Source organism: Oncorhynchus keta, chromosome 14 (genome assembly GCF_023373465.1).
Source record: "Oncorhynchus keta strain PuntledgeMale-10-30-2019 chromosome 14, Oket_V2, whole genome shotgun sequence".
Lineage (NCBI taxonomy): Eukaryota > Metazoa > Chordata > Actinopteri > Salmoniformes > Salmonidae > Oncorhynchus > Oncorhynchus keta.
The window spans coordinates 68,989,550-69,011,112 of NC_068434.1; the positions used below are offsets into that span (position 1 = coordinate 68,989,550).

A 21,563-nucleotide genomic window follows, 5' to 3' on the forward strand; every position below is an offset into this window, starting at 1 on the left:
CTGTTTATCAGCAGACCTAGCTTCTAGCTCTGAGCTTCAGCCAGGGTTCATCCCTTGCTGATCTCCCTCTCTTTTTTCTTCTCTCCTCTCTCTCTCTCTCTCTCTCTCTCATTAAACACAGCCTCTTGCCAGTGTTAGACTGAGGTGTTTTTCAGATGGCTCTCTACTCTCAACATCAGGTCAATAACAAAGGCCCAGTCTGGGTTTGTGTGCTGAAGTAACACCACATGTCCTTACTACTGTATGTCTTTCTAAATGACAGAATCAGAATGTACCACTGCTTAAAGAGTGTATCTCAAACTTAGACATTCTTCCAATGGTCCATGAGTCCTTATTTCCAATGTGTCTCCATTTGTCTGTTCTCAATGTGGAAAGCTGCAAAGTACAAAGAGCAAGAAACCCTGATGAAATGTCTAACGTTATTATTTTACATCTATTGAGTAGCATACTTGTGTCATTACTGTGCTAACTCAAATGTACAGGACTGTAGTATCAACATACCATCTATGTACTGTGCTAACTCAGATGTACAGAACTAAAGTATCAGCATACCATCTATGTACTGTGCTAACTCAGATGTACAGAACTATAGTATCAGCATACCATCTATGTACTGTGCTAACTCAGATGTACAGAACTATAGTATCAGCATACCATCTATGTACTGTGCTAACTCAGATGTACAGAACTATAGTATCAGCATACCATCTATGTACTGTGCTAACTCAGATGTACAGAACTATAGTATCAGCATACCATTTCTGTGCTTCCTAAGGATGAGTGATTGTTTTAACTGAGTGGGAATCTGTTCCACCCCATTCCTGCATGTCTGTACCCACCAGAGGCAGACCAAGGCCAGTTCAGATCGTGTCTGTGGTCAGGGAAGTTGTTCCAAAGATAAATCGGCCTAACCTGGGTGGCCCAGGTCTCTATTCCATTCATGCCTGCTGTGGACCTCAGCATGCCTGTCATGTCACCTGACTGCTCCAGTCATATGATCTGGCTCAAGCTGTGTTGCTGTACAATATGTGTTGCTGTAGTTGGATTGTTGAGAAATCAGTACTTATGCTAAATTGCTGTAGGAACATCTTCCTACTACCTTGGCAAATGTTGCCATTGTATACTACTATATCCAGTGTACAAAATAAACAAACATTCTAACTATTTCAAACTTTAATTATTTTCAAATTGTACAAAAAAAATAATAATACAAAACCCCATCCAATGCCTATAAACACCATACAAACTAGACAAACAAACAAAAATAACACAACACATATATTTAGAAAGAAGGCTTTACAGCAGAGAGAACAGTTCAGAAAAGACTAATCAAAGTATTACACTCCATTTCCAAAGCTGTACAAACCATTACCATTCCCGTTAAGATTGCCCATGTACTATAAGACTGAGGTAGCCTAAAAAAAACATAGAAATATGAAAACTAAAACAAAGAGAGAATGGCTACACTGCTGTCCAGTCTAGCCTAGGGATATATAGAGGATACCTAATGTCCTTCTTTAGGAGACCCTAAACCTCCAGCATAAATTTACATAGATTTACTCTCCTCTCATGACAAAGTCTCAGCATTTAAGAGGATATTCCCCAACTGAAGCCTGCCTCTGCCTCTGTGTGCCTTCCTTCTGGATAAGTAACTATTTATTACATTCCTGGGTATGAGTGGTTTAAACAGATCCATGTTCTGCATCCTCTGTGTAATTTACAAATCATTACCTAGTCATGAATCCTAACTGAAGCTAAGCCTGCTGATAGGAACACCTGGCACACCTTTCTTACACTGGACTGTATAAGACCCTCTTTCTACAAAACCTACAACATTCAACTGTCTTAAGTGGGGACAAATTCAACCTATCTTGGAGTATTTCTCTCATTCAATCAAAACACATGGCATCAAGAGAGGAAAGGGGGGGAAGAAAGCAGTCAGCTATTATAAATACAGAATCATTTTTCAAACAAGAACATCGTTCATCTGTGAATGTCCTCAGATGAAGCCAGATATGCCACCATTTTGAAAGCCCTGCCCACACCAAGCTCCCATTGCCTTCCTGAGCTCACAGTGGACAGAACATTGCTACAATGTTTTTGTACCTTAACCAGATCGTCTGAACATTATTGACACTGGAAGTCGTACAGGCTGTATTCAGGAAAGGTTTCTTTTCCTTGGAGGTATTGCCTTCCCCTCCTCCTCCTCATTCCCCTTCCCTTCCTACGCAATCCCTAAGTCTGTCTGTCTCTGTCTGCCTGTCTGTCCACTGTGAGCTCGTCCAGCATGCCAAACACAGATCCTCTCCTAACTCAAGCACCATGGCCTATCCGCCAAAGGTAAAGACCACGATGAAAGCATAAATGGGTTAGGAAAGCAGAGACAAGCTACAAAATACATTATAAACACATAAAACTGTCAATATACACCCATTTAAGAAGGACAAAATGAATTAATTAAATCTGTACAGAATGATTAAATACAGTGATCAATATACATTCCTGTGCATGGAGACCAATGATTCACTTTTGTATTAAGAACATAAAATATACACAAATATGACATATTTGATTTGAAACCTAACTACATGTCAAGACGCAGAGTTCCAGCACCAGCTGTTCTATTGGTCTTTGATGTTACACATCATTTTGCATTAACGTTTGTGTATCTTACAAAAATATCCACATCTGGGGTTTAAAGGTGAGAAGGGTAGGAGACAGAAGGGTTCTTTGTGATGTTTAGCCACCGACTTGAGCAGTCAGATACTGTTTATTAGCTAAGAGGGAGAAGTGTCTGTTGGTCCAATGGGAAGTTCTGCTTCCTCCCAGAGTGGGGGACAGAGACAGATGGGAGGAGTTGCCATGGCATCAAACCTGTGGGCACTTCCTGCCCCTTGAGAGCAGATGGGGGACCCTGTTAGTCCTTGAACCAATGAGTGGGAGGCCCTGAGATGGAGGAGACTCACTCCCTCACAGCAAAAACACGGAACGAGCCACCCTCTGGATTGCTCTTACTGCAAATGAGAAGTGAGAGAGACGGTTACATCGAGAATTCATTCATGAACTCAAACAGTTAACCAGTGTCCTTTCAACTCATTACTAAGATAAAGTGACATAAATCTAAAGATAACTACAATAATATAAACCATATTGCTGTCAAGTCAGTCAGTTGTTTTGTAGACCAAATGTATTTTTGTCATTGATCGTGTGTGGCTCCAATTCAAGTCAGCCTGTTGCTCATTGTACTTGGAAACATGACTCAAACACTGGCTCATTGTTAGCCATGCTGTTATAGTGACTGAGTGATCTTTCCAACAACCACCATTGACTACTGTGCTGGGCCTGACGGCTTTGGCATTAATTCATTAGTGGAGAGGCCTTGAAGGCCTGCCAATCTCAGTAATCACAGGATGATGCCCGTCCCATTGGCATCAGATTGGCTGCAATTATCTGCAGAGGGAAGCACTGAGTCAGCCGCCGACAGCTTTTCCATCCCCGGGTAAATGGATAGGCTGTGATTATTTCCTCCTTATTAAAGAACCGTCCACCCAACCAGCTACATGTACGCCCCACTTCCTAACTACTGGGTCACTTGGACAGAAGTCAACCTCTGGATCAGTCTCTATCACACCGGGGGCTGACTGTTGATGGCCATGGTTGTAATACCATACCGTTCCCTGTCACTGACAGCCCATGTCCTCACTCACACTAAGGTTAAGGTGAGGCTCCCAGTGAGGGGGCCCTTGATTTCAGCATTAGATTCCACTGTACTCTAGCTCAGCTGATTTTGGCCATGCAGCACTTTGCACACTCCATTGAATGTCCGGGTAAAGTAAGCAAAGAGTTCATGTGTGGGCCGTCCGCACACCAAACCACACCATTACTCCTGCACCCCTGTGTGCCAAACATGGACTTGGCGCCAATGGCTTCCGTGCTTGAGCCCTAGACCTCTGTCTGACAGGGGAGGGGTGTGTGAGGGAAGGGTGTGCGAGGGAAGGGTAGAGAGAGGGCAGGGAAGGGTATTTTACAGGGGAAGAGGAGGGTAAGAGCAGGCACCCACCTCTCTGACTGGATGCCGTTCTTCAGGACACCAACATAACTCTTCTTCTTATCCAGGGCCAGGACGTCCACGTAGCCCCCGCCGGCTTGGATCACCCCGGCATGGATGGCTGCCCGGCAGATACTGGAGCGCTGAGGGAGGGGAGATCAGAAGAGAGGGTTCAATATACCTTTCATGATATCAGATACAGCACTCATGGCTTATTATTCCATTTCACTATATCAGTAAAGCTTCTTGTATTCAGTACAGTGCACAGAGCCACACCAAATACAGTCAATGTATTCGTTTCCAGAGCATTCCATTTGTACAAATCCTGTACATGTACATTAGCAAGGCCGAAGCCAGGCACATTATTATCAGGATGTAAACTGCTGCCCCACTCTGGATTACAGATGACAGACAGCAGCAGAGAGCTGTACACTCCACACATGGTTCTGAGGCAGGGCATGGTGCCTCCTGTCCCCCAGTCCGAAGCACTGAGTCTGGCTCCAGCGTGTCAGACCCTGGGTCCTTATCACTAACCTGGAAGCTCATTCATCATACTCCATCACACTGGTCTAGCCTAACACAGGCCACATTCCCTGGTGTCTGGTGAACCGGACAGGTGTCTGGGGACTTCTGTTATGTCAATATAGGCCTGTACTTCTCCTTCTGCTGTGTTTTGCTCAGTGTTAGTTGGCGCTGTGAGTGTTTAAGTGTTAGAATCAGGCTCTGCCCTGATAAAATACAGTCATTGGGCTCTGTTTGAGATCTCTGGGAAACTGCTGTGTCCAGTAGGACTACATCTAAGTGAAATAATGTTGGTGGAAAACAAGAGTCGTCAAGTTCGTTCGAGGCAAGAACACGTAAAACATTAACTTCATGTAACTGGGTCAATTTAGGTCCAAAATTGTTCCCAGGGGAGCATCATTATTTGTTTCACTCCTTTCACCCACTGCAGTCTCACATTATAATAATAATAATATAATAATAATAATATAATAATAATAATAATATAATAATAATAATAATAATATAATAATAATAATAATAATATAATAATATAATAATAATAATAATATAATAATAATAATAATAATAATATAATAATAATAATAATAATATAATAATATAATAATAATAATATATGCCATTTAGCTGACGCTTTTATCCAAAGCGACTTACAGTCATGTGTGCATACATTCTACGTATGGGTGGTCCCGGGAATCGAACCCACTACCCTGGCGTTACAAGCGCCATGCTCTACCAACTGAGCCACAGAAGGACCACATTAGCTTACACATGCAACTTGCAACTTAGGCCAGAGGTGATTTTAGAATGACATATGGCGTCTCTCCAATGGCATATTATTCTCTATATAGTGCATTCCTTGTCACTAGAGCCGTATGTGTCTCTGGCCAAAGGTAGCGCTCTGTATGGAGTATAGTGTATCACTTGAGATTTGTCCTCGGGTCATTAGGAAGTGATAGAGGTGATCTGACAGGAACTGAGGTGATGTGACAATAATGGAGGTGACAGTGTGTCCCACTGCTCCTCCCTCTCTGAGACTGGTCCTAAAGCCCTCTCCTGACACAGTCCCATGACTCAGGCCTCAGGCATGCAATCTCTGGGCCAGTTATGAGTCAGTTAGTCAGCCAGCCAGGACTGAGCAGCTGTGTGTGGTCGAACTCAGCACTGGGAGAGACATTACTGGCGACCATTAGAAGGCCTGCATCACCAGTGCTCCCATTCCAACTATGTTCACACCGCTATTCAGAAGTTGCTCGTGGTCGCCTCAGGCCACAGTCTCTTAAGTGCTCAACGGGGCTAGACCGCACTCATCTGCTGTCCAACATAAATCAGGTCAGTGTTCCAGTCAGATACAGTTCTCTGGGGAGCAGACACACTGAGGTGTATCTGTCTGGCAGGCCCAGTGGGGACAAACGTTTTGTCCTCTGTCAGTATGACCTCTCAGCCAGGTCAGGAGGATAGGACAGGCATGGTGAGGCCCTTCTGGTATACCCAGTGACTAGGCCCAGTACTTACCTCTGTGTAGAAGCTGTTCCCAACCACCGGAGCCCAGTAGGATGGCTCATTCTTGCAGTTGGCCGGACAGAACACTCTGAGGGAGAGACACATTGAGATTGCACTATTATTAACAAATACAATTGAATGGGCAGACCCATGGTTTATGTTGCAACAATGAGAAATGCAGGATTTATGCACGAATTTGCCATTTAGCTAAATGTAATGTATGTCATGTTATGAATAACCCCGACACATTTCCCCTAGAACTTCTGTAGAACAGAGGAAAGACTGACGCTTCCTTCTAGCAGAGTCTGCATGTTTAGGAGATTCCAGTGGTTTTGGACTGAAGGTTTAAAGAATTTGGCCCAGAGCAGGAATCTGACTCTAATTAGATTTTGCTTACAAAGCAAAGCCCTTAATTCACAAGTCATCACTTCTTGTTGTGCGTGTGAAACAATGGTGGGGGGAGAGGAGCTAGGCACCTCGGGCAGTTGGAGTAGGGCTTCTTAAAGGGGCAGATCTCCGCCACTGTTGCATAGCAGTCCACTGATTGTCCTGTGGTACAGAGAGGAGACATACGCCATCAACAGCTGCAAAAAGTCATCAGGTGAAGAAGGTAAAAACAAGGTGCATGCTCCATTTATTCTGGAAAAAGTGTGACTTACTTTCCACTTTGGACACCACAAATGCATTGCCAGCTTTGTATTTACTGCGAAGAGATTAAAGTCAGGCATTAGAAGACCATTACATTTCAGGAAATCAATTCATTTCACAAACCATTAATGAGCATAGCAGGCAGAATGACGACAGAAAATAAAGACTGCCAGAAATATCTACCTGAATGACTCAATGCCGTTCTTTGTTGCCTTGACGAAGAATGGCAACTTGTCTTTCCTCGTAGTGTCCACCAGACCACCATTGTTATGGATGATGCCATAGTGCATAGCAGCACGACAGATACTTGATTGCTGGAAAAATAGAAACAGAATCATTAGAAACACATTCAGGCACACTAACTGTATAGTGTGAAATGTTGGACTTCAGTGTGAGACTCACCACATCATAGAAGAGCGTCCCCCACACTTTCCCTTTCTTGTTCTGGCAGTTAGCAGGGCAGTTGAATCTGTTGCAGGTTGCTCCCTTGCACTTGTCACGCATTTTGGTCTCACACTTGATGTTTTGGGCTGTGGGAGACAAATAAATGACTGGTCAATTAGGGATTTCAGTGGCATTCCTTCTCAAACAGTACATTCAAACAGCCAACTTTGAAAGTCCCCACCACGATTCCCACTAGTCAAACTCACCCAGGAAAGTGCTGGTGGGAGCCTTGGGAGTGGAAGGCTTGGGAGCGGATGGCTTCTTGGGTGCAGCAGGCTTGGGTTGGGGTCTGGGGACAGGCTTGGTGGTGGTGCGGGGTGACATGGGAATCTGAGCTTTCTCCACCTCGTTCATGTCCTCAGTCTCAGAACGCTGAGAGTCCCCCTTGAAGCAAAGGTTGTCCCTGCAGCTTCCTCCATAGCTAGGAGGGCACTGGGAGCATGGGCGGCCATGTTGGTAAGGGGCCTCTCCGATCCAGTTTCCCCTGGGGAGGAGGAAGGAGCACAGTGGTCAGGATGACTGGCTGGAAACTAATCAGCACTCAGCCGTCACGGCACATGGCCTAGTAATTATTCACGTGTTCTTTGCACATTATCACACACTCTTAAAACCTTGAGTCCAGCTGGATAATGAAAACACACACGCTGTCCCTCTGGAAATTAAATGAGGTCTGTCTGGAACATTCTGCTTAGGACCTGTTTCTCTTTCCCCTGCCTTTATTATTTTTGTATTTGAACTTCTGCTGGAATTTCAGAATTGGCCTCAATGTGTCATGAAATACTTCTTAGACAGACACTTTAACTGTAACATTAGACAGAACCATTCATACCCTGACATGTGCCCTCAAAAGCGTTTGGTATTAGGTAAACACCCCATGTGGTGGTAAGAAGTATGTAAAACAGAACACTGGAGACATGATATGTGAATGAGTGGGGAAATGAGAGTAACGTTAGTGAGTTGATCTTACTTGGGGGAGTAGTTACAGACGAGGTAAACAGCGTTCTCCCAGATCTCCCCCCACACGTTCATCCTGGGACACACGTGCACTGCACAACCCACACGACTAGTGGTGGCCCAGACCAGCTGCAGAGAAGACAACACTTCCATTAACATTGTTATTATAAAAGGATATTCGCATTGCTGACTCGTTGTTCTTTCTATGACCACACATCCATCTCCACCGATACAGTTCCTCAGCTCCACATAAAAGTGCAGACAACTCTACGAGCTGAAACTATTTGACCTGGAGCCCTGCAGCCTTTGAAAGGGCCTGACATGGGTGGCTATGGAGGTCAGAGAAAGAGCCTCACAGACACATTAGTAGGAAGCACCATGTCACTGTAGACCTCTCTCCTTTTCTCACTCATCTCTCTCGACCCTCATAGATCCCGCATTCCTGCCACAGGAAGTGGTTCCCATGCTGGGGTGTTGGAGGCAGATTGATGGGGCCACAGGGGCCCTTAGAAGAGGCTGCTCTTTCATTCGGCCCCAGTCAGAGGGAGATAGAAGTCGAATGTGACCACAGTTTGTTTCCTGCGACATTCTGTGATCATTCTCATGATCCAGTTTAATAATGTAAATAAAAGATACTCGCTTTGGCTCGGACTGAACAAAGACAACTCTGGACAAGCCCACTTCCTCTGTCAATATGGAGAGGTAGTTAAATCAAATCAAAGTTTATTGGTCACATGCACAAGGTACAGTGAAATGCTTGCTAGCTAACTCTCCTCAACAATGCAGTACAATAACAGTATCAATCAAAATTCAAACGCCAACTACAAAAGTGAAAAACAACAAGCATTATAGTAATACAGTTTTTTAAAACTACTTAAATGTAAAGCTACAGGCATCCCCTATGGATTTGACAGCCAGGCAGTCCTACTACTGAGAGCTTGTTACATGACTCCAATACCACACTTTCCCCCTGTACCCCTAATTCTCCTTCCTCCTCTTCTCTCTCCGACTCTCACTCCTCTCCCCTCTCTTTCAGGAATGTGTTTCCCTTTCCTGGGCCAGTGAGAGGCCACAGGCAGTATTGACTTAGAGACAATGACTCAGCATAGACACCACACTGCTACACCACTACAGCATACACAGAGATGTGATGATGAGGGCTGGAGCCTGTGGTAAAGCTCTGTGTCATCCCAGAGAGAGACTGTGAGGATACTGACCCGGAGGGGCTAGCATAACCTAGCTTAGCAGTGTTATGGTAGGGATTGGACCCCAACTATGCTACGCTACACTAGTATGTCTAGAAAATGAAAGGGAGAAACAAGGAGAGGGTGTTCAGACTTGGCATTGTTCCCCGCATTCCATCTTCAAAGGAATCCAGGTCAAGCACAGAGACGATTGGTGTGTCTGGGAAGTGTTTCCAGATGCTAGTGACCTGGTTTCCCGTGTGAAGTAGTATGCAGATGCAGGAGGATGAGTCGGACTGTTTTCACAAACCAATCTCAGCTACAAAGTAAAGTCTATGAGGAGAGGAGGCCAATTCTCCCTCTTTGTCCCCCTCTTGTCCCTCTCTTCCCCTCTGTTTATTCCTCTTTCTACCACTTTGTTGCACCCTTTCTGATGTGATGGTTTAATGGTCCTGAGGCAAGCACATATCTTCCCCTGTCACTACACTACTGTGCCCCCATGTGGTCCTATGGTAACCACACTGTTTAAGGCACTCCCCCTGTTTTTAGTTCATGGACACCCGTTGAAGAGGCTGCAGGTAACACGTTGTTTTTACACAGGACCTGAATACCTGCAGCAGCATCACATTTAAAAGTCACGTGCTGTCCATTATATACTGATGGTAGAAAGGAGACTTATGATCTTGAACACTGCACAGGCTCATGAACTCAACGCTCCAAATTCAGAACCCCCACCCCCTTTCTCCCCCAGCCAAGACTCACCTGGGTGTAGTGGGTGCACATGGGCCCTGAGCAGCGGTCGGGACACCAGGGATTGCACTCATGTTGGTATGGGTAGGTGTAGTCCTTCACCTCATCATACCAGGCCTGGACGTGGTAGGCCGGGGAGCGGTACCTGTAGACACAGAGGGAGCAGCATCAGCCTCAGCAGCACAGAGAGCTCATACAGGAGGACCTCCAGCTGCCAGGGCCACATGAGGGATATCTGAGGGGGCTGCCAGGTGCTTTCGCTGGGTTTGAGACGCACTGCACCAGCCTCCCCTCAGGCCTCCACTGATTAGTCCGGTTCTGACCCAGCAGACACACAGACACACTCACAGTCTGTTTCCCTCCAACATCGGGGAACATGAGCCATGCTGAGAAAAAATTACAAAAACTAAACACGGCTCCACAGCCTGTCGAATCAATTATGGCCCTTTATTGTAAACATCTCTTTTTACGGTATTGAAAAATGCTGAGACTACAACAAACTCGCAGTGGAGAAGGAGAAAAACAGCCCTAGCTAGTGCTGGCATCAGAAGAGAGAGGGGGAGAGAGAGAGAGAGGGGCTGTGAGACGAGAGAGAGAGAGAGAGAGAGGGGCTGTGAGACGAGAGAGAGAGAGAGAGAGAGGGGCTGTGAGACGAGAGAGAGAGAGAGAGAGAGAGAGAGAGGCTGTGAGACGAGAGAGAGAGGCTGTGAGACGAGAGAGAGGCTGTGAGACGAGAGAGAGAGGCTGTGAGACGAGAGAGAGAGGCTGTGAGACGAGAGAGAGAGAGAGAGAGAGAGAGAGAGAGAGAGAGAGAGAGAGAGAGAGAGAGAGAGAGAGAGAGAGAGAGAGAGAGAGAGAGAGAGAGAGAGAGAGAGAGAGAGAGAGAGAGAGAGAGAGAGAGAGAGAGAGAGAGAGAGAGAGAGAGAGAGAGAGAGAGAGAGAGAGAGAGAGAGAGAGAGAGAGAGAGAGAGAGAGAGAGAGAGAGAGAGAGAGAGAGAGAGAGAGAGAGAGAGAGAGAGAGAGAGAGAGAGAGAGAGAGAGAGAGAGAGAGAGAGAGAGAGAGAGAGAGAGAGAGAGAGAGGCTGTGAGAGCTCAAGTGAGCGGATTCCCAGAATGGCACCTGCTTAGGTAGCCCTCCACTGTCATACACAAAGAGCCCCACTGTCAGGCTGCAATGCTCTGAATACCCTAACAAACACACAGCACAAATACATACACCGAGTATAGCCAACATTATGAATACCTTCCTAATATTAAAGTTGCACTCCACCCCACCTTTGCCCTCAAAACAGCCTCAATTTGTCAGGGCATGAATTCTACAAGGTGTCGAAAGCTTTTCACAAGGATGCTGGCCCATGTTTTCAAATGTTTAATTTGAGTCATTTAGCAGACGCTCTTGTCCAGAGCAACAAACAGTTAATGCATTCATCTTAAGATAGTTACTGTAGATGGGACAGCCACATATCACACAAATAGAAAGTACATTTTTCTTCAATAACGGTTATCAGTAGAGTCAGAGCTAGAAGGAGAGGTGGAATGTGTATGTGTGTATGTGTGGGGAGGGGGTGGGGGAGGGGCGGAGTCATGGTGAGGAGGAGGATTATTTAAGATACTGTTTGGAGAGCCTAAAATAATATTTTGTGTCAGCCCAATTGAGACCTAGACAACATCAGTGGATTTATTTCTCTCTTAAGACATAGTTAGTTAAGCAAAATCATTTAGACAGAGGTCAAATTGCTGAGTTGGCCCACATACGACCCCAGCTTCATCCCTGCAACTCAGGACAGCAGATTTAAACAGTGGACGCAGAAAGGCATCACATCATTCAGTACAATTATAAGGAATGGGAACCTAGAGAACTTCCAGGACATAAGTAAAAAACATGGCTTGGATAAACAAGATTTTTACAGATATCTTCAAGTTCGGCACTATTTCTTACGGGAGATAAAAGTGATTGACCCTCGAACACCTCAAAACTGTATCCAAGTATTCACTAACGCATACAAATTGGGGAGTATCAAAAAAACGATTTCCAATCTTTACTTGGGTAATCAATCCTCAAAGAAACCATCTACAAACTATATTAAACAGAAATGTGAGGAGGAACTTAACATTGAAATAACTGATGAAACATGGTTGAACATATTAGAGACTCAACAAAGCTCCACCAACTCAAGGTCACGGAGAGAATTCTGTTGGAAGAATGTTATACGTTTCTTCATAAGACCTAAACTGAAATCCAAACAGACACACTTGTTGGAGAGAATGCGGACTATCAAGGGTGGATCACTCTCATAGATTTTGGTCCTGCCCCGCAATCGAAACAAACTGGGGAGAGATAAGATCTAACATTGGAAAGATAATGGGTTTTGACATAGAACAAACATTCATTTCTTTGTACTTGGGTGAAATACCGGATAACTTACACACTAGAGAAAAGTACCTCTTGAAGGTCCTTCTGGCAGCCAGTAAAAAGCCCATCACTAGGAAATGGCTACAAAAAGACTCTCCCACCGTGACACAATGGATAGATATGGTAAAAACAAATACACCCCATGGAGCATATGACCTCTGCTTTAAGAACTCAACAGGAGAGAGGTCAGGAATACTGGGAAAAATAGGTTTCGTACTTGAAAATGGTCTAATTCAAAGATGATGTGAATGTAACTACTCTGATGAGCGTGTGATGTGCTGTAACTGACAGATCTTTTTGGTTGTTCTTTTACTTCATTTGTACTTTATTTGTGTTCCTCAATAAAAACAAAATAACATTTGAAAAAATATACTGTTTGAAGAGGTAGGGTTTCAGATGTTTTCAGAAGATGGGCAGGGACTCCACCATTGGGGTGCCAAGACAGAGAAGAGCTTGGACTGGGCTGAGCGGGAGACGCCCTCCCGTAGGCATCCAAAAGTTGGCGAGATGTGATTTGGGTGATGGACCATTCTTGATACACACGAGAAACTGTTGAGCATGAAAAAAACAGCAGTGATGCAGTTCTTGACACAAACCGGTGCGCCTGGCTCCTACTACCCTACCCCGTTCAAAGTCACTTAAACCTTTTGCCTTGCTCATTCACCCTCTGAATGGCACACATACACAAGCTATGTCTTAATTGTCAAGGCTTAAAAATCTTTCTTTAACTGGTCTTCTCCCCTTCATCTACGCTGATTGAAGTTGATTTAACAAGTGACATAAATAAGGGATCATAGTTTTCACCTGGTCAGTCTATCATGGACAGAGCAGATGTTCAAAATGTTTTGTTCACTCAGTGTACACACAACAGCCACACTACAGACTCACATAGACTCATTAGCAGACAGCATAGAGCACAAAGAGTGTGTGTGTGTGCGAAGTGTACATGTGTGTATGCATTCGTGTGTGTGTCACATTGTCTTACCTGCCCCAATGAACGGCGAGGTTCTGACCGATGGACATGAGCAGGTCATTAGGTCCATGTTCCCACTGGCATGCCTCTGCCCAGTGAGTGGCTGACCTCTCCAGCTCATCATCCCAGACCTGGAAACACACAAATAACACTGTTAGAACAAAGTTGTAACACTTAATATCAGGCCACCAGGTAGATCCCCTTCATATAATAACTGCTCCTCCTGTCTCCTCATAGCTACCTACCTAAGCACTAGCTACCTTTGTAGGCCTCTGCTCTCCCTCTTCCTTCCCAGGGAGCTGAAATTGATCTGGATACAAGTAAAACATTAGCTTTAGCCCAGGAAATGTGAGTGGAGCAGCGCCTGGCCCCACTCCACTACAAATCCCCAGCAATCACAGCTGAATTAGGCATATTTCCTGAGCGGGTTTCTCTCTCTACCCGTGGAAAAGAGGGTGGAAAGGGGAGGATGCACCTCATCTCTGCCACCACTCTCACCACTAGGATATGGGGGAGGAGGTGACTGGTACAGTGTGGCGCCTCACAGTGTCTCTCCTCAGTACATTTCCAGGCCCTTGGTGGTCACCACCACCACACATACAAATACACACACATACATATGCATGCCCATGACTATGCCAGCTCGGCTATACCTCCAGTCCTGTCCTCAGAACCAAGCTTGTTGGCTGAGGCCTGGCAGAGAACAGAAGAGCAGGGCAGAGGGAGACTTCATGGCCCTTCCTCTCCTGCCAGACCACACCACAGTCACACAGACAAGACATCACACTGTCAGTACTACATCTGTACTACCCCCCAGAGTATGTCCATCTAAACTATATTAACCTTAAACTCAGCACACCCGCTTACCCAGTCACCACATTCCATAAACACTATCGCTCTCAATAACATTCAGTGCTCTCTCTTCTCCACAGTCCCCTTCCCATTCTATCCATCCCTCCTTCATGTAGCAGCACTCTGTTTCTCCTCCACTGGCCACTCTGGCCTCCCTCATTCTCTCTGTCCTCCCCTGGCCTACCCTGTCCTCATTCACCCCTCTCTGAAGTGTCTGACTCCCAGCAGGTAGTGTAGAGTCAGTGTAATTATCCTCCCAGTAAGCCAGCTCCTCTCCAGGCTGCCAGCAGTTGACAACCATGAGCTCATCTTTTCCAGGAGAGAAGATTGTTGTCGTGTTGGGCTCAAGCTTGAAAAATACTTATTCATGTTACCATACTAGAACTTATTGATGAATTTACATGTATAATGGATGTATATGTTGGGGTCAATGTAGGGTGGATAGAACCTAGGAGGAGGGGAAGTTACTGAGTGAGACAAGGGGGAGTGCAGAAAGTTTACATTCTGTCAAATCATGGTATTGTTAAATATCATTGAGCCTAAGGAGGAAGGCAAAGGTAAAACAGTCTGGTTTCAGTCACCGATAAGGTAGGACAGTTGCGGACCAGGGTGAGGAAGACGGCCCGAGGTCAGGTCAGATGAAGTGAGAAGGAGAAGTCCTATTACACACACATATACTTCCACACCCAGGAAGGTTCTTGCATCAGGCAGGCCATGGCTACATCAGTGAGAGGAACCAATTAAGTTCCTGACTAGCAACAGAGATGTATTGGCTGTCTAGATGTGCAAGGAGTTGACTGTGCCCAGTAGGAAAGCATAAATATTTGTTCTTGTGTAATCATGTCTTTGTCTTTGCAGCTGTATGAACCAGTGGGTGAATAAACTTGGTTTGAGCTTTTTCTAGATGTCCATGAGTTTTTACTCTGTTTGTTCAGAACCTAACAGTAGTAAAAACCAAAGCCCTCCCACTGAAGTCACGGCCAGGGTCAGCCAATATCAATGGCAACCCTTTTCACCTTAGTACCCGCAAAACACCAGTCTCAACGTCAACAGTGAAGAGGTGACTCTTGGATGCTGGCCTTCTAGGTAGAGTTCCTCTGTCCAGTGTCTGTGTTCTTCTGTACATCTTAATCTTTTATTGGCCAGTCTGAGATATGGCTTTTTCTTTGCAACTCTGCTTCGAAGGCCAGCATCCCGGAGTCGCCTCTTCACTGTTGACGTTGAGACGGGTGTTTTGCGGATACTATTTAATGAAGCTACCAGTTAAGGGCTTGTTCTGTGAAGGAATTAGTTCACAGCGTTGTACGAGATCCTCAGTTTCTTGGCAATTTCTAGCATGGAATAGCCTTACTTTCTCAGAACATGAATAGACTGACGAGTTTCAGAAGAAAGTCCTTTGTTTCTGGCCATTTTGAGCCTGTAATTGAACCCACAAATGCTGATGCTTCAGATACTCAACTAGTCTAAAGAAGGACAGTTTTATTGCTTCTTTAATTAGAACAACACAACAGTCTTCAGCTGTGCTAACATAATTGCAAAAGGCTTTTCTAATAATCAATTAGCCTTTTAAAATGATAAACTTGGATTAGCTAACACAACGTGCCATTGGAACACAGGAGTGATGGTTGTTGATAATGGGCCTCTGTACGCCTATGTAGATATTCCATAAACAAATCTGCAATTTCCAGCTACAACAGTCATTTACAACATTAACGATATCTACACTGTCTTTCTGATCAATTTGATGTTATTTTAAATGGACAAAAAAATGTGCTTTTCTTTCAAAAACAAAGGACATTTCTAAGTGACCCCAAACTCTTGAACGGTAGTGTACATTTCAGGATTGCAATTCTCACCATGTACTCCATGTTGGATGCGGTGGGGTAGACTTGTCCTCTCAGTTTGTTGTGCAGTTGTAGAATCTCCCCGCGGTCTGTCCACTGGATGGCCCGTCGGGTCCTACTACCCGCTGTGTTATCGGTGCTGTTCTGGTCATCCTGGTACCGGTTCAATAGCTGCCGCAGCTCATTGGAGTCGGGCAGGAAGAGGGCAGCTCCTTCCCTGGCAGAGAGGACCAGGAGGTTGAGGGCAAGGGTGAGGGCTGAGAGCCAGAAGGGCATGGCAGCAGTTATCTCCGGTCTCTGGGACGGGTCTCTGGGCGTCTGTGTCTAGGGCTCTGGGTAGGCAGACTACAGTGGGCAGCCTTGTGTAAGCTCTGGTTCTGAGCGCAGCAGAGACAATGCTGTTGGGAGAAAACACATTGTGAGCCGGCCAGCCAACAAAGCAGGCTACAGAGCAAAGCACATGGCCAGACAGACGACTGAGCTAACGCAAGAGAACCCTGGGTTTTGCAATACTAGAGGTATTGATCCATTTTAATTGAGGCATTTTCACTGGTTGCAATACATCAGTCCGGAAATGATATCACCACATTGAGAACAAGTTGCATAACTAAAACCACAAGAACAAGGTGGAGTCAGAGATTTTGCAACAATTATCCACAGTACTGTAGTATTCACAGGTGAGGCAATTAAATGAGTGGTATTACTCCATATCCAAGGATACACTCTCTCTACAAGGCTTTCAGTAGTCAGACAATATCTCATCAGTTTAATCTCCACATTGTACCTGATCATCTTCAGTTTGGCCAAATCCTTTCAAAGCTCTTTTCAGCTCTATCATATTTCAGTAATTAGCTGGGGATATCCTTTCAGATCCATAATAATGACAAATTGAAATCTTACATCGATTGCGCAACACAGTGACTAAGGAAATTCACATTGTTAATTAGTTTCTTCTTTTGTCGGAGTCTTACTCAGCCCCTTTGGAACTATGATCTATCGGTAAACATGACTGCAGATATTTCATGAAAGCCATCAATTGTCCTGAATGACCCTGTATTCCAGAGTGATATATAATCTGGGTGGAAAGAGAGTAATCAGTCTGGTTCACTCTCCCAGGCAAAGAAGTCCATCATCTCAGTGACCTCTCTCTGATCCTCCTCTGGCTGACCTGCAAAATCACAATCTAAAACAGTAGAGGGAGAGGGAGTAGGGAAGAACTACAGCAGAAAAGGTTATTAGTTAACGAGAAAATGATGGATAGAGAGATGAAAATAGAGGGAGAGAAAGCCAAATAAAGAGAGAGGGGGGAAGAGTCAGATGCAGAGAACATTTTAGTATGAATACGAGGTAGTGTGTGGTTCTCATCCTCCTTTGCCACAGCACACAGGGCTCACAGGGCACAAGGCAGGCTCCCAGCCTCAGCCACAACCCCATTGGCCAGGAGAAGACAAACAGCAGGGCTACTAAATCAGCCGGCAGGAGAAGGCATGGCAGAGAGGGAGAGAAGTAAAGAGAGAGAGAGAGCCAGTCATACCACTGCTCCATGCATCCTTCAATTCCTCCTCTCTCTCTCTTAGCCTGGAACGGCGGCTTGAGGTCTGACGGCCGGTCTGTGTCAACACACTGTCACAGAGCCAAGCAGCCACAGCCAGCGATGGGAGCCAGCCGGCTGGCCTGAGGCAGCCCAACCATCCCACCACACCCCTCCTCTGGCCCTCTCTTTGTGTCCCTGCCTACCTTCTCACACCAAACCTACACCAGCCTTTATTTCTGGGCCTTTCTCATCATTCTCATGAATGTTATACCTGAGTGACAGACAGACAGAGCAGCCAGCCACACACACACACACCACCCTGCCTACATACATATACAGGAGCTGGTGAGCTTCCACCTGGTGGCTCTGCAGTAGCTCTTCTGTCCTATACTGCCCCCAATGTCAAACCTAGAAGTCTCACACATCAACACAACTCCCATTGGACAAGTTGACAACACATGCTCTGAGGTAAACCTGACTCAAAACAGCTATATTGTTGATATAAGCCATGTTGCGCAGTTTTCATTTGACACCTGGGATGACATTATAGCACAGAAGCAGAAATGTGGACAGTGATGATGGCTGGAGCACTGCATGTGTTATAACAATGTTCAAGACAATATTGAAACGTTTAGTATTTCATGACCAGCTAATTCATTTACAACAGCATTGATGAAAGAAAATGTATTTAAACAAATGTTAACATATTCTTATCAAATCTGAACATTATAAAAACGTTTGAACTCAGTGGCACACAAAATCATATAATTATATGGTGAATAGATGGTGCAGAATACATGTGATTAAATGTAGAAAAACATGCTAACCTCAATCACTGGAAATTATCGGCAATTATCCAAAAGCTTCTGCGCCGGTTGAGTATTTCCCGTTTGTTAAATTGGTGCTGAAGTGGAGCTGTACTCGTTGGCTGCGGTCCTAGAGGGCAGAGTAACTTTGTGACTTTTGATTAACTTTACCACGGCATCGCAGTGCTTTATATAGAGACCCCGCTGAACGGGCGATGAGGGAAACAAATCTGAACTCTTCTTTCTTTAGTCACTCCCACAGCTCCCTCCTCAAGAAGGCTATGTTCTTGGCAAGCATCCTGCGCTCTGACGATTGATGTCGAAAGGAAAACACAAAGTATGTAATTCACTACGAAGCAGAGCAATCGAAATGCGTAATAGAGTTCTGTATAACTATTCTGTTTCTTTTCCAATCCAAAAGCTTTGCCAGAGTTTCTTCAAGACAGTTCATCGATAATTACCATTAGCCTATCAAAGATTATTGCATGATTGTATATCATTATGAGTCAGATAAATGCAAATATAATTAATAATTCCACATACGATATTATAATTTGGTTTATTTTGATAGTGATAATGTAATATGTGTAGAACTATTAGTATTAATAATTCTCTATAGCTGTATTATAATATATCCTTCATATGATATGATAGCTGGTATGATATCAGTTTATGGTTGAACAACTATTCACTTGTTGGCTTTTTATTTTGATGCCTTGCTTTGATGCCACTCAAGGAATGTCATGACAGAATGTCCTATTTCCATAGCAGAGTGGAGGGGCAGTTTGGTTCTGAAACAGAACAGTTGTAAATCAAACAGGAATAAAGAATAGGTGGTGCTCTTACTACGCTCTTCTCTCTTCACTGTCCTCACATGTGCAAACACTCCATACACATCTGTACCAAGTACCCAGTTTGTCAAAGCAGTCTCTTTATCTCCCTCCCTCTGGTACAGCTCAGCATGGTCTCCGTGACAATGACTTAACCCATGGGGAACTCACATTTCTACCCCCAGGTATGGAGACCAAGCCTCCCGTCAGAGTGGGAATCCAAGGTGGAATTTCTACACACACTGTGATTCACACACTGCATCACTGGCACACCAACCTCTACATCACGCTCCACATGTGAAGTATAACATACATGCCTACATCTCTGTACTGACCCAGACCTGTGGATGTAAAGGCATGGCACTTGGCATGGTAGTACTACATCATGATCTGACTATCATCTAAACACACAACCACATGGGACCACAGAGGGAGATGAAAAAGAGATGTCAGCTGGCCTTCAATTGACTCAGCAGCAGCACATGAAAGATGCACCAACAAACATGTTACATAGAGGAAACACAAGTTTATGACACTTGGCACGGGGGGAAATGAGGGGTGTTGACCCGCCAGACATGGATTAGGGTTGGCACGGTAACACAGAGAAGCAGACTTCATGTGCTGCTGAGAAGATGGTTCATCATGTTGTCTCTGTTATTTACCTAGCAGAAGAAAAGCCAGCTGCACAGTGACCTAAATAGATAAAAATGTTCTACCCATAATTTATCCATTAAGTTGATATTGCTCTGAAAATTTAGGTTGTGAATTTCACAAGGAATGAATCTTCTCAAAAGGGATTTGGAAATGACTTGAGAATTCTGCTCCATTTAACAAAGTCTCTCTCCAATCCTCCACCAGAGCCAAGACAAAGCAAAAGTCTCAACAGATCAAACCCAGACCACTGATAAACTACCATTTGTAAATGATCTCTGACTGAGAAACGATTTGTTCGAAAGACTTTTACCAGAATCCACATTGTATTGCATACAGGTATAATAAACCAGTGAGAGACATCAGAAAGCTGTTGCAGTGGCTTTTATGTGTTTCTGGGCTTGTCAGTCTTGCACATACACTGAGTGGACAAAACATTAAGAATACCTTCCTAATGTTGAGTGGCACCCCCCTTTGCCATCAGAACAGCCTTAATTCGTCAGGGCATGGACTCTACAAGGGGTAGAAAGCGTTCCACAGGGATGCTGGCCCATGTCGACTCCAATGCTTACCACAGCTGTTCAGTTGGCTGGATGTTCTTTGGGTAGTGGACCATTCTTGATACACACGAGGAACTGTTAAACGTTAAAAAACCAAGCAGAGTTGCAGTTCTTTACACAAATCGGTGTGCCTGGCTCCTACTACCATACCCCTTTCAAAGGCACTTAAATATTTTGTCTTGCTCATTCACCCTCTGAATGGCACACAATCCGTCTCAATTATCTCAAGGCTTAAAAACGCTTCTTTAACTTGTCTCCTCCCCTTCATCTACACTGATGGAAGTGGATTTAACAAGTGACATCAATAAGGGGTTATAGCTTCCACCTAGATTCACCTGGTCATTCTATGTCATGGAAAGAGCAGGTGTTCTTAGTGTTTTGTATACTCAATGTACATGTAAGTCTTACGCCAATATGAACAAATCTCCCGTTGTTATAGTAGTTCTGGGACGCTTGCCTATAATAAAAGTCATGGGTTTCAGGTGCTCCATGTTTGATGTAGGAGCTCCATGGACTAATATTCTGTCTGGAGACGGACCTGCTTTCATTTCCTCTTGATGGTTTTTAAAAACAACAAATAATTCCTTCACCTGTCCTGAAAGAATTTCCCAAAGAGGGTACCCTGTCCTACCTCTTCTACCCTTCAGAGGGTACCCTGTCCTACCCTTCAGAGGGAAGCCTCGAATCCCCTAGCCTCCCATGATTGGCCTGCAGTGCCAGTGCTGCAAAGCTGGAAATATCTACATCCTCCACCACCCTCTTGCTAAGAAACCAGCACATATACTGTATTTACATTACTCCTCAATCATACAAATGTTTGCTTTTACCGCTCTGATAAGGCCAAAATAAACAACATTAAGGTAACCACAGTAACATTACTGGTTAGCAGCAGTGAGAGACAGGAACGCTTAATCCGGAGATTTACTTTTTTCTGTGTGAAACCTCTCTGTTGGCCTTTAAGAGGCCACAGTGTGTGCAACTGGCTGAAGGCCTCTTCTTTTTTACTCAAATCACCCGAGAAACCCTCAGTGAAACTCAGCAGTTTAA

The 21,563-nt window shown here is 44.7% G+C and overlaps 1 protein-coding gene across 1 annotated transcript; it reads right to left on the minus strand.

Moving 5' to 3' along the window:
• Window positions 1-1,155: 1,155 nt before the first annotated feature.
• Window positions 1,156-18,709, minus strand: LOC118393862 (cysteine-rich secretory protein LCCL domain-containing 2). The gene is made up of 13 exons (XM_035787007.2): window positions 18,497-18,709; window positions 16,148-16,533; window positions 13,452-13,570; window positions 10,066-10,198; window positions 8,133-8,248; window positions 7,372-7,649; window positions 7,124-7,251; window positions 6,905-7,035; window positions 6,733-6,776; window positions 6,550-6,622; window positions 6,086-6,161; window positions 4,061-4,191; window positions 1,156-3,014 (listed from the first exon to the last, which is right to left on the minus strand). The coding sequence occupies exons 2-13, from the start codon at window positions 16,409-16,411 to the stop codon at window positions 2,963-2,965; spliced, it is 1,545 nt and encodes a 514-aa protein (XP_035642900.1). The 5' UTR covers window positions 16,412-16,533; window positions 18,497-18,709; the 3' UTR covers window positions 1,156-2,962.
• Between the last annotated feature and the right edge of the window lie 2,854 nt (window positions 18,710-21,563).

Coding starts and splice junctions, on each gene's coding strand:
- LOC118393862 (XM_035787007.2), bottom strand. CDS start 16,411: ATGCCCTTCTGGCTCTCAGCCCTCACCCTTGCCCTCAACCTCCTGGTC. Junction 8,249..10,065: donor TGTGCACCCACTACACCCAG/GTGAGTCTTGGC, acceptor TCTTCTCTGCAG/CTGGTCTGGGCCACCACTAG. Junction 6,162..6,549: donor CCCTACTCCAACTGCCCGAG/GTGCCTAGCTCC, acceptor TCTCTCCCTCAG/AGTGTTCTGTCCGGCCAACT.